Source organism: Plecotus auritus (genome assembly GCF_963455305.1).
Source record: "Plecotus auritus genome assembly, chromosome: 7".
NCBI classification, from domain to species: Eukaryota; Metazoa; Chordata; class Mammalia; order Chiroptera; family Vespertilionidae; genus Plecotus; species Plecotus auritus.
This window is the reverse complement of record NC_137774.1, coordinates 85,835,323-85,849,405: the sequence shown is the minus strand read 5'-3', so window position 1 is coordinate 85,849,405 and position 14,083 is coordinate 85,835,323. Positions and strand designations below refer to the sequence as shown.

The window sequence follows — 14,083 nt, the reverse complement described above, 5'->3', positions numbered from 1 at the left end:
ACCCTAACCACATAGAAACTGCCTTGGACTTGAGGCTGGGAAAGGCCTCCTTCTCTGAGGCAGTAAAAGGGTATCTGGGAAAAACAACTTGCCTTTTAGGGGCTTCCTAACTCTGACTTTTGTTTAGAATTGCCAGTTGAAAGTCTTTCTGGGGAGAAAACAAGATGGCGGCATAGGTAAACACTTGAAATTGCTGCCTTGCACTTCAAAACTACAACTAAAAGACAGGGCGGACATCATCCAGAACCACAGGAAGGAAGGCAGAACTCGAGGGCAGCTTTCTCTTAGAGATGCTTGCAGCGATTACCAAGAGACACTGAGACCCGAGGGACACTGAGACCTGGGGGCCTCTTAGGGCAGGGCTGAGGATCAGCCCTAGCTATTTGCTCCACCCTGTTGATTCCCTGAGACCCCGCCCCACCCAAGTTGTGCGCAGAGGCTTTTGCATATGAATGGCCTGGCTCTTTACAATCTAAAATTACCTAACAAACTGCACCTAGGTCGGAGAGCCCCAAAACTTCCAAAAGAAGGCCCAAGGCCCCACAGCAGCTTGTATTACTTCACAGCTGGGCCTCATCTGGGCACGTCCAAACCCCAAACAAAGAGGAGGAATCTGCAGATCTCTCCATAGCTCCATAGCTGGGTGGCCTCAGGCAGAGGCTAAATTTGCACCTCCTTAGAGATCCAAGAGCCAGTGTACCCAGGGGTCAGAGTGGGATCATCCAGATTACAACTCCTCATATCCATAAGGGACACACTCAAGGGGCAGACTCAGTGAGCACCAAAGTCCCACTGAAGCAAGTCTTGCCCATAAGGGTGTCTCCAGCACAGAAGTTCTCCCATCGTAGATACAGCTGACCCTCACAGCCAATTGGTCTGGAGGTCAATTCCTCCCAGTGATACCAACAGCAATCAAGGCTTAACTACAACAAGACTGTGCACACAGCCCACAAAGGGGTGCACCAAGAGTATCCACCTCAGGGGAGGGTGAGCCACTGGGCCCTATAGGACACCTAGCACACAAAGCCACTCTATAAACACAGGGAAGCAACGAAAATGCGGAGACAAAGAAACAGGTCACAAATGAAAGAAATGGAGGAAAGCAAACGACTGGATATAAAGTTCAAAATCACAGTTACAAGGTTTTTCAAGAATCTTCTAGAAACTGCCGATAAATTTAGTGAGACCCTCGAGGATATGAAAAAGGACCAACTAGAAATTAAGCATACACTGACTGAAATAAAGAATAATATACAGAGATCCAACAGCAGACTAGAGGATCACAAGAATCAAGTCAAAGATTTGAAATATGAAGAAGCAAAAAACACCCAACTGGAAAAGCAAAAAGCAAAAAGAATCCAAAAATATGAAGATAGTGTAAGGAGCCTCTGGGACAACTTCAAGCGTACCAACATCCAAATTATGAGGGTGCCAGAAGAAGAGAGAGAGCAAGATACTGAAAACCTATTTGAAGAAATAATGACAGAAAACTTCCCCTATCTGGTGAAAGAAATAGACTTACAAGTCCAGGAAGCAGAGAGAACCCCAAACAAAAGGAATCCAAAGAGGACCACACCAAGACACATCATAATTAAAATGCCAAGAGCAAAAGAAAAAGAGACAATATTAAAAGCAGCAAGAGAAAAACAGTTAGTTACCTACAAGGGAGTATCCATACGATTGTCAGCTGATTTCTCAACAGAAACTATGCAGGCCAGAAGGGAGTGACAAGAAATATTCAAAGTGATGAATAGCAAGAACCTACAACCAAGATTACTCTACCCAGCAAAGCTATCATTCAGAATTGAAGGTCAGATAAAGAGCTTCACAGAAAAGAATAAGTTAAAGGAGTTCATCACTGCCAAACCAATATTATATGAAATGTTGAAAGGTATTTTTTAAGAAAAAGAAGAAAATGGTATAGATAAAAATTATGAACAACAAATACATATCTATCAACAAGTGAACCTAAAAATCAAGTGAAAAAAAAATCTGATGAACAGAATAAACTGGTGAATATAATAGTATCAGGGGCATAGAAAGGGAGTGGGCTGACAATCCTCAGGGAGAAAGGGGTGTGGGGGGTGCGGGAAGAGACTGGACAAAAATCGTACATCTATGGATGAGGACAGTGCGGGGGGGTGGGGGGGCGGGTAAGGGCAGAGGATGGGGTGGGAACCGGGTGGAGGGAAGCTATGAGGGGAAAAAAGAGGAATAACTGTAATAATCGGAACAATAAAGATTTATTAAAAAAAAAAAGAAAGAAAGTCCTTCTGGTTGGTGAGAAACATTAAGGTGTGCTGAAATATTCACTATCCTGAGGCAAGAGCAAACTTTTCTGCAAAGGTGCAGATGGTAAATATTTTCAGCTTAGCGGGCCATTCTTTGGTCTCTACTCAATTTTGCTGCTGTTGAGGGAAAGCAGCCATGGCAAGACATAAATGATAGGTGTGGCCAGATTTATTTCACCGGCTATAGTTTGCCTAGACTTGTTGTATAAGAAATAAATCAATGCTATCCTCATTGTGATCCTTTCATATGTGCTCCACTAAATGTCCTCATAGCTGATACCCTGCTTCATTTCCAATTCAAGTCCAAGTTATTCATTTCTGAAGAACAACTAATAGTCAAGTCTTCTGATTATTTTGTATATTGATTTTAGAGGGGGAGGGAGGGAGGAAAGAGAAAGAGAGAGAGAGAGAGAGAGAGAGAGAGAGAGAGAGAGAGAGAGAGAGAGAGAGAGATTTGTTGTTCACCTGTTTATGCACTCATTGGTTGCTTCTTGTATGCGTCCTGACTGGGGATCGAACCCGCAACCCTGATGTATCAGGACGATGCTCTAAACAACTGAGTATCTTGGAACCCGGCAAAGGCTTCAGATTATTAATAGTACTAATTTTTAAATAAAAATAATTGGCTAAAATAATGAGATTTATCTGAAAGTAAGTGAACCAAAAGTCAATGTTAACTAGATATGTAGCTGTGAATAAGTCACAGCATTGCTCTAGCCCCCAGTTTGTGTGTGTTTTTAAGTTATACGATTAGGAGGATTCAATCTTTTGATTTATTTTTTAACAAAAACTCTCATTGTTTTCTACTTTTTATTTGCAGAAGTAACTCACATTTATTGTAGCATGTCTAGAAAATAAGCAGAAAGAAGAAAACAAGAATCCCCACAACTCCACCAGGAAGAGATAACACTGCTAACATTGCGGCATATGTCCTTTCTGTTGTCTATCAATTTAGATAGCCTACTTACTTGTTTACCTACTCTTTAAATAATAAAAATGGAATCACAATAAACAGCTTTGTGAGCTCAGATTTTTATTTACTATAACAAATATTTTTGATATTATTTTTTCAATTTCATATTTATGAGCTGAAGAATATTATATTCTGTGAGTGTACCATAATTCATTTAACCAAACCCCCCATTGTTAGGTTGTTTCTAATTTTTTGCTTCTATAAACTACATTGCAATAGGCATCTTTGCAGAGAAAGTTTTGCGTACCTTTGTGGTATATTTCCCCTTATTGCTTTCAACCTTAAACTTTTTCGTATGGTTAACAGTCATTCCATGTTAGACCAATAGAGGGCATTTTAGGCTTTCCTTCTCAGGGTAAGGCCATAAAGCCATTTCTATAGCATATAACAACAAAAATAGTGGTTTTTATTGTGAAAATGATTCAATTTTGGATCTTCAGTAATAATCAATAAACCCCAAAGGGAGAGTCAAAGTCATTTGTTTTCATGTTTAACAAGACTCCCCCCCCCCCCCCCACACACACACACACTACTCAATGAATTGCTTTGTTAGGACTTAAACCCAAAGTGAATAAAAAGGATCTCTGCCTAATTCAGAATAACTAAGGAAGTGCTTTATGCAAAGGCCTAAAGTGCTTGCAGAGGACTGTGTTGACTAGTGACAAAGGGAACTCAATGTGACAGCACTGACCTTGACAGAGAAAAGCCCAGAATCCGTAGCTCCCTGGAAATGCAGACTTGGGGTAACACTAAATGGAATCTTGCCTAGACTATTATGTGTCTATCACCTACCAGCCAGGTTTTATAGGCCTTGCTAGAGCTTGAAATAATTGTTTCATACGCATTTTTCTTGATTTTCACCAAGACCATATATTCCCAAGGGCAGTGATCTACCTACACTTTTTGGCACACCCACTCTTAATTACACCTAGCAGGTTACTAAGTACAAGCGAGGTACTTAACCAATTGTCACTCGATGCTCATGACAATTTTCTATTCGAGTGTAAATATAGATGATTATTGAGAGGTAGTGGTTAAGGGCGTAGGCTCTGGAACCAGGTTGCTTGTATTTGTATCCTGACTGTCACTTACTAGCTGCATTAGGTGCTTCACCTCCCTGAGCCAGTGTTTGTAACATTATCTCAGATGGTAGTTATGAGAAATAAATGCGTTTAAACATGTAAAGAGGTTATCACAGGGCCTGCACTATGAGAACCTCTTGATAAATGTTACCAGAATGGTTACTTGACTACTGGTATTCACCAGACCTTGCTCCTTCAGATTACCACTTGTTCTGAACAATGGCACATGCACTTTCTGAGCAGCACTTCAAAACGTACGAAGTGGAAAATTGGGTCTCTGAATGGTCTGCCTCAAAACAAGAGAAGTTCTATTGGGACGCTATCCACAAATTACCTGAAAGATGGGGGAAATGTGTAGCTAGTGATGGACATTACTTTGAATAAAGCACTTTTGATGTTTCTCTTGAAATTATCGTGTTTTCTTTGATTACAAAACCCACATTATTAACTGGTACACCTGGTAAGTGATTACTAAGATTCCCCCCTCATTTTAAAAGTCTATGATTCCCACTGGCTGATGCTCTCTCCAAGCTTCTGCCATAGCCTCTAAGGACACCGGCTTCTCCCTGGCTCCCCAGGTTCACTGCTGGCTGTGGCCATGGCTATGGTGGCTCTAGGAAGCCCTCCCATAGTCACAGGTCACACGTCCACCCTGGTCCTTCACCCAGTTACCTCTTTTTAAAATTGTACTCCAGCCATCTTGCATTTGTTCAACAGGAGTTCCACTTGATTCCATCAAATCACATTTCACAAATACTGTCAACTTCAGGGAGGTGGTCCAAGATGTCATATGGCACAGAGATGCTCTTCTTCAAGGGCTTAAAGAAAATAAAGCGTGGTGAGAGAAGGAATGCCAATGAGGATGGAGATACCATAGCGTGTGCTTCTTCAGGCTGGCTATAGAGTGGTTTCCTCTTTCCCGAGTCAACCATTCTGTGCAGCGGTTCTCTGTCCTCTTCCTATTGCAATATGCTCCCACCCGGGCAAAGTGGACAGGTGTGGGGAATAAAAAGCATACGTTCCTTAGAGGCAAGTATTGGAGTCAGGCTGGGTTAGTGTGAATATATCCTTCCCTCCCATTCTGATAGGCTCTATAGGAGTATGTGACTTCTTCCCTACAAAGTGGGTGACATAAGACTAACACAGGAAATAAGCAAAATGGAAGTTAAGCTAATGCTGATTTTTATTGCTATTTGGTGGTTGGAGCAGTTGAGTAGCAAGAAATGGGACTTAAGACAGCTGAATCCTCAATGAGGCTGGCATTTCCCAGGTAGAGGGGAGAGGATTGGGCATATAGGCATCTGGAAGAAGCAGAAAATGAAGGGTATGTGAGGAGACAGGGAGGAAGTACACTGTACCCAGGGAGTAGTGAGGCTGTATTTTGGAGGCAGAATAGTTTAGACGTAATGTGTTAGCATTAGAGAATCAAAGAAGGCTTTGGAACAAAGGAGTGACAAGAGGTAGTGCTGAACAAAGAATTGATCTGGCGGCAGTATTTATTTTAAATCCAAGGGGGCAGGGCTAAGGGAGTGGAGTGGAAAGAATGCTATATGGGTCAGGCTGGGCCCTAGATACCAGGGCACCTCTGTGGCACTAGCTGAGGGGACTCCTGTAAGTGACCTCACTTGGCTGAGCGTCTGTTTCCTCACCTGTAAAATGATATGTCAGAGGTTTCTGGGAAGATTACCATTTGCCAACTATTTTACTGGGTGCTAGAATGTGTCAGACACTTTGCTAGGTATCAGGGGTATAAACAATGGACAAGAAAAGACACAGGCTCTGTCCTCCATGAAATTACCATCTGTACACAAGACAGACAATAAAAAAAAGTCCACAAAGAGATTAAAAACTGCAGAGTGTGTATAAGGTGATACTGTGAAGGAACGTAGAGAGGATGAGCACCTAGTTTTTTGAGTTCCAGGGATCAGGGAAAGCCTCCTGGAGGAAATGAACTTTATTAAAACCAGAGAATGGAGAAGGAGACATCAGGCAAAGAACAAAGGGAAGGACATTTCAGGGAGAGGAATATAATATGAAGAGGCAGGAAGAGCTTGTTGTGTTCCAGGAAACGCAGAGAACTCCGGAGCACAAAGGCAAGGTGGAAGAGATTGGCCTAAACACGATGGGGAGGAGGGCAGTAGCTGGATCCGGCAGTAGTCTGGATTCTACTCTAAATGAAATGTAAGTGGGAGGGTCATGCCCAGATGTGCATTTTATTTATTTTATTTTACTTCACTTTATTTTATTTTTGTTAATCTTCACCAGAGGATATTTTCCCATTGATTTTTAGAATGGAAGGAAAAGGGAGAGCAGAGAGAGAAATATCGATGTGAGAGAGACACATCAATTGGCTGCCTCCCACATGCACCCCAATCAGGGCCAGGGATCAAGGACCAGGGATCGAACCTGCAACAGAGATATGCGCCTCCGACCAGAATCGAACCCGGGACCCGGGACCCGGGACCCTTAAGAGTGCAGGTCAACGCTCTTATCCACTGAACCAAACCAGCCAGGGCCAGATGTGCGTTTTATTTTATTTATTTGTTTTATTAATTCTTACCCAAGGATATTTTTCCATTGATTTTTAGGGTGAGTGGAAGAGAGAGGGAAAGACAGAGAGAAACATCAATGTGAGAGAAACATATTGATTGGTTACCTCCTGCAGGTGCCCCAACCAGGGCCTGGGCCGGATAGCAGCCTGCAACCAAGGTGAGCTTCAGGTCCCTAGGCCACAGGCCAACGCTCTATCTATTGAGCCAAACCATGGCCAGATGTGCATTTTAAAACTCTTACTCTGCCTTGTGCTGAACAGAATTTGAGGGGGCAAGAGGAGGGATAGGGTGTTAGTTAGGAGGCTGTATACTGCAATAGCCTAGGCCAGTGGTTGGCAAACCGCGGCTCGGCTCGCGAGCTGCGGTTTGCCGCTCTGTTGACTAATGAGTTTGCCGACCACTGGACTAGACTAACTGTTACGGTGTAGTTGGAAGCTGTGAGGATTAGGCAATTGTGGCATATTGTGTGCAAAGAGGTAAAGGGTAGTATATGACAGTGGTCGGCAAACTCATTAGTCAACAGAGTGGCAAACCGCGGTTCGCGAGCCACAGTTTGCCGACGACTGGCCTAGGTGATAGATGGTGATAGATGAGGGTGGGGCAGTGGAGTTGAAGGGAAGGGGATAGATTCAAGATATATTTTGTTGAAGGTGCTGAACAATGAATTGGACTGGCAGAAGTATTCACTTTAAATTGAATCAAAGATCTTGTAATGAAAATATGTAAACTGCCAGAATGCTTCACACTTAAAGCTTTTATTTTGAAAAATAAAATACAAAAGTCATTACATTGTAAATGTATACAGTAATCCCTCAACTTCTCAGAAACAATACAATTTAAATAATTAAGATATTTAGTATTATCCACATCAATACATTTAGACAGATATGAGTATTCTACAAAACCAAGAGAAACTGACCAATTTTTTACTTACAGAATGCCAATTTTAAACCTCCCCTTTAAAACAAAGTTTGGAATCTGGTAAGAAAAGATAAGGACCAGAGCAGTTTTAACAGAAAGCGCACGTCCCTTCTGGGCTCCTAATCCGCTGGGTTGTGCATGCAATAGAATCAAGAGCGCTGTGCTCAGGACACAGATCACTCAGGAAGGCCCAAATGTGTTCTTCATCCCACCCTCTCAGTGGAGGAGTCTGACAAACGAACAGGAGATGCGGGCCATGGTACGTACACTCCCTGGTCTCAGCAGGCGACAGCCAGTCCTAGATGAAAAGGCAGCAGTCTTCCCTAGGGCAAACAAAAGGAATTTGGTTACAGGTGTGGAGTCCCAGTTCCTTTTCCCCTGCACCACGTGACCTCCTTCCCAGCTGTGGGCCTGACATGAGCCAGGTAGATGGGCAGGAGGATCAACAATTCCAAGAACAGCTAACCTCAGGACCATGGGAGAGGCATGCTCTCCCTCCATCTGGGATGCATGGAGATGCCTGCCAGTAGCTCCAATGTGCAAAACAGGCAGATGGCAGGCAAAACAAGGGCTGCTCCTCCCCATTTCTAAATGACTGCAACTGGCATAGCAACTGAAGCTACTGCGGGGGCACTGGTAGGGCCGTCAAATGTCCAGAGGTCCAACAAGCTGACTCTTCTTTTGAGAAAGTGGATGCTAAGGAAGGTTTAGATAACACAGCAACTGTCATTCAAATGACAAAGGATCCAAAAGACAAGAAGACAGATGGTATCTGTCCTGAGATACTCTGTTGTCTTCCTTGCTTCTCCGGAGTCCTTCCCTCAATGCATGTGGGCACCTACAGGCCTCGATTGGCAAACAAGAATGAAATGCTAGAGTCAACTTGACATGGCATTATGTCTTGTAAAACGAACACTATACTTTCAGGGATCATGTCTGTACTTTGTTACTAGAGAAGTTTGTCTAGATGTGTCTTGTAAAATTGCTGTCAATAAATAAAGCCGTATGTTATGTGGGGTGTGTGTGTGTGTGTGTGTGTGTGTGTGTTGGGGAGGGGATTTATAAACTTTGAAAGTATTTTGGATAAACAAAATTATCCAAGGCCTGATAACAGCTGTTGGATATGCATACCCATAGAGTATAAGTCTAACATTTAGTATTTGCTCCTTAGCAAAAGGACAAATGTAAATCTTAAAACCTATTCATGTTACTAGCTCATTGCCATCCGTGATTTTGACATGGCATAGCAGTATTCATGTGCTTATACTATCTATAATCCACGAAAACACTGCAAGTCATACAAATCTCCTATTCAAATTATTCAATCTCAATTTTCTCATCAGTACAACAGGAATAGTACTACCTACTTGCCAGAGTGCCTTGACACTTGAATGAACTCATTCAAATACATACATATATTTATCATAGATGTTGTTTCACATATTATATATTATACTAGAGGCCCGGTGCATGCATTTGTTCAGGGCGTGTCCAGCCTGTCTCGCTCAGTCCTGATTGGCTGGACCCCAGCAGCAAGCTAACCTACCTGTCGGAGTGTCTGCCCCCTGGTGGTCAGTGTGCATCATAACGACTGGTCGAATGGTGGAACAAATGGTTGGACACTTAGCATATTAGGCTTTTATTATATAGGATACCATATAACATATACCATTTATATACTATATATAAAGTGCTTAGCATTTTATGCTTGGTATGGAGTATGTACTCAATACATGGCTATTATATAAAATAAAATAGTAAGCAAAAATCAAATTTTCAAAGCTTTTCAAATTCCAAGTGATCTAAGGCATCACCACATCATTCAGAGTAAAACAGGATCTTCAGCAAGTGTGGGAGAGTGGGGTAAGCTCTGAGTGGCTCCATCAGGGGGTCTGGGTCCAGAATCCAGCTTGCCACTAAGTGGCTAGTGTCCCTGGACACGCACCTGGTGATTACTCATATATAAAGGGGGCTTATAAGGCATGGCTGGCCTAGCCCAAACTGCAGTCCTTAGCTACCGTGAGACAATGCAAGTTACAAAGGTGAGACTCATAATACATTAAAATCAGCAAGGGCAGACTTGAAAAACAAACCAACTAACCCTCCCAAATATTAGTACAAAATAATGTGCATGTCAGCACACAGAGAAAGCAGGGTGGAGGGAGAAGCACTGGTGTTCTTCAGCCCTGGGTTCTCCGACCTGGGATGTGACCTTGACAAATCACCTACGCTCTCTAGGATCAGTTGCCTTACCAGCAAACAGATGGTTGAGGTTGATGTTCTCCAGGTTTCTTTCAGCTAAAATATCTTATTCTTTATCATACTGAAAATAACAACTAACACTGTTATTTTGCTTACTATGTATCAGGCTTTTTGCAGACATTATTATGGTTAATTCTTGCTACCACTCTCTTGTTAATATTGTCCTCATTTTACAGATGAGGAACTAAGAAACAGAGAAGTTGAGTAATTTGCTCAGTGTCACAAAGAGCCAAGATTCCAACCCAGGCCAACCGACTCCAGAGCTGTGCTCTCCACACTGGCCACCCTGCCCTCCTACAAGAGCCTAAGCATGGAAACCCACAGACCAGCCATGTCCCCCAAACCTCACCTTAGGATGTAAGAGGTTCCTGGCTCTGCTACTCCACTTGCTCAGTCTGTCGAAAAAAGCAAAAGCTGTTTTAAAGTCCTCAAAGTAGGTCGGCATGAGAAATGACAGCTCTGGACAAAATATCAGGTGTAGCTTGCAGGCTCTGATTAGACTTTCTTCTGAGCTCAGTCTGCTGCTGCTGTCTAATAAATAACTACACTGGCCTTTGTCCCTGGTTCCTGATGGGGAGACTAACTCCTTGGAATTCCTGCGAAACAGAAGTGTCTGTTATTTACGAGCCCCTTGGATCACACCTGAGTTTACCCTAAGAGATGAGATGACTCAGGATGGGGCTGCTCACCAGAAACAGCAACCCTGTATTTAGAGGGCTGGGGCTTTCAGCCAGCCCAACCTCTGGATAGGGGACGTTGACTGGGGATTGAGCTCAGTCACATGGCCAATGATCCAATCAATCATGCCTATGTAATTAGAACCCAAGATGCCAGAGTTCAGTGGAGCTTCCTGGCTGGCAAACACTCGGATGTGTGGGAGGAAGAAGTACCCCGATTCCCAGGGGAATGGGCGCAGAAACTGTTTGAGACCCTCCCAGACTCTGTCCTGTGTCTCTTCAGGTGGCTGGTCCTGATTGTATCCTTTATAAACATAAAACTGTAATCATGAGTACAAAGCCTCCCTGCGTTCTGCGAGCCATTCTAGCTAAGTCTCAAGGGTGAGGGTTCAGTGGGCTTGAGGGTTCCTATTTATTACAAGCTAACCAAAGTCTTTTATAGGCCCTTTTCTAAGTATGTGTGGGATGTAGTAAGTGAAACTACCAGAATAAGGGGATTGAAGTGCTGGATATACCTTTTGCCCAATTTTAAAAATACCTTTCTTATTGATTTGTAGAAATTTTCTATATTCCACAGATAAGTCATTTGTTTCAATTATTTTCTCCCACTTACTTTTCTAATCCCTCTATGATGCTTTCTGATAAGTATACATTCTCAATTTTAATGTAGTCCAACTTAGCCATTTTAAAATTAATGATTAGTATTTTCAATGACTTGTTTAAGAAATCCTTCCCTCTTTTTTTTTTCTTTATTGATTAAGGTATTACATATGTGTCCTTATTCCCCATTGTCCCCCCACCCCACCCTCACTCATGCCCTCCACCACCCTGTTGTCTGTGTCCATTGATTAGGCTTATATGCATGCATACAAATCCTTTGGTTGATCTCTCCTCCTTACCCCCACCTTCCCCTACCTTCCCTCTGAGGTTTAACGGTCTGATCGATGCTTCTTTGTCTCTGGATCTATTTTTGTTCATGAGTTTATGTTGTTCATTATATTTCACAAATGAGTGAGATCATGTGATATTTATATTTCTCTGACTAGCTTATTTCGCTTAGCATAATGCTTTCCAGTTCCATCCATGCTGTTGCAAATGGTAAGAATTCCTTCTTTTTTACAGTAGCATAGTATTCCATTGTGTAGATGTACCACAGTTTTTAAAAAATCCTCCCCTCCCGAGGTCATAAAGATATTCTCCTCTTTTGTCTCCTAAAAACTTTATTATTTTGCCTTTCACATTTAGGTCTATAACCCACCTAGAAATGATTTTTGTGTATGCTGTGAAGCAGGGATGTCCCTTTAGTTTTAGTCTTAAATACCCTTTCTTGACTCCTTCAGACTTATTATGCAAAACAGTCTTAGAATTTGACATTCCTTCAAGACTCTGAATCTTGGCTTATTCTCTGGCTCCAAATGCCATAGCCTGTGAGTGAGTAACAGCTTCTTCATGAATTCACCCAGGTTTCTGGGAATTCATGCCCTGCCCAGGCTCAGGGCCTGCAATCCCTTATATGCAAAAGTCTATCACAGTTTTTTTGATAGATCAGGAGTTCCTTGAGAAGATTTAAAAATTTTAAAATATTTTCAATTATAGTTGATATACAATATTATATTAGTGTCAAGTGTACAATATAGTGATTAGGCATTTATATAATTTACAAAGTGATCACCCCAATAAGTCTAAGTACCCATCTGACACCCTATATAGTTAATAAAAATATTGACTAAATTCCTTATGCTGTACTTTACATCTCTGTGACTGTTTTTATAATGGGTCTGGAGCAGATACACAGGCAGGCCCCTTATATGTAGAACACTGTGTGGGCTGGAAGACCTCAAGCAATCGGATTTTAGTTACTAATAAAATATTTCCCTAGTTTTGGAAGACAGTGAGCTCGCTGAAATTAAGACTGCATTAAATTATTGTTAAAACCAATAATTACCAGAGGCCAATCTTTCTACTACAAGCACATATTATCTTTAAAAAGATCACTTCAACTCAAGAGCCCATCTATTATACAACAAGAGGAGAAAACAGATACAGTACCTGAGGTTTTTCTTTAAGAAATTCAGGTAGCTGAAATTCTCCTTTATAGACCTGGAAAAAGAAAGCAAACAGGTACTGTCATCATCACTTCAGAGTTTGCAGTACCTGATGGTGGGTGGGCTTACTGCTTCATTCTTGGTGAGTTTTAAAATTGGAGGGAAGCCTGCCAGTTCAAGAGCAGCCAGGGTTGAAGGACTGAGTAAAACCTATTCACTCTGATCTCACCTGCTCCACATTTGCCCCAGTGCTTCAAAAGTGGGCTGGCTGGGAGAGGGCTCAGAGTATTGGAAGAAGGAAAAACAACATCCCAACATCCCAAGTTCTAATCATTTTAGCTGAGAGAGAAACAAGCCCTAGCACATCTCTCTCAAGCAACCAACACAAATTCCCACAATCTAGGAATAGGCTCCACCTGATTTCCTTTTGAAATCTCCAACCTTAAAACCCTGGATTTAATCCAACCTTTCTTAATGTACCCAAGATTCCCATAATAATTTAAATATTAGATGATTCTTAAAATGATAAATACTTTTAACCTCATAAAATCTTATAATTATTATTTTTTAAATCCCAAACTAGTCACACAACATTAAGATGTTATTGATTGATTGATTGATTTTAATCCTCACCCAAGGATAATGCTTATTGCTTTTTGGAGAGAGAGGAAGGGAGAGAGAGAGACATCAATGTGAGAGAGAAGCATCAATCAGTTGCCTTTCATACATGCCCTGACCGGGGATTGAACCCACAACCCAGGTATATGCTCTAACTGGGCATTAAACCTGTGACCCTTTTGTTGCATGGGACGATGCTCCAACCAGCTAAACCACCTGACCAGGGCAATCTTATAACTAAAAATTTACTCTTTTCTATATGTAAAATTATGTTTCTAATGCCAGTGATTAGGAAATAATTTTTAAAAATAATACCACTTATACTAATATTAAAAAACCCCACACCAAATACCTGAGAATAAATCTAATAAAAGATGTATAAGACAAGACCAAATAGAGAGACATACTATTTTCAGGGATTGGGGAAGGGGTAATTTGAAGCTGATTGTAGAAGTTATATGGAAATGCATAAGACCAAAACTACTCAAAGTAATCTTAAAAAGAACAAAATGGGAGGGGCTTATTCTACCAGATATTAAAACATTATTATATAGCTATAATTAAGCTATATTATCTATAATAATAAAAACATAATATGCTAATTAGACCGGACAGCCGAACGACCTTCCAGATGAAGCCGGGGCTTCGAGGGCTGAGTCCCT

General features: G+C 41.7%; 1 protein-coding gene across 1 annotated transcript in view; it reads right to left on the bottom strand.

The window, feature by feature from the left end:
- Positions 1–7,632: 7,632 nt before the first annotated feature.
- The window catches only part of TPST1 (tyrosylprotein sulfotransferase 1), an 87,444-nt gene continuing 80,993 nt past the window's right edge, over positions 7,633–14,083 (bottom strand). Inside the window, exons 4-6 of the mRNA XM_080681759.1 lie at positions 12,808–12,858; positions 10,431–10,476; positions 7,633–8,142 (exon numbers count right to left, since the gene is read on the bottom strand). Of these exons, the coding sequence (XP_080537885.1) occupies positions 10,459–10,476; positions 12,808–12,858 (69 nt within the window). The 3' untranslated portion in view covers positions 7,633–8,142; positions 10,431–10,458. The remainder of the gene's footprint in view (positions 8,143–10,430; positions 10,477–12,807; positions 12,859–14,083) is intronic.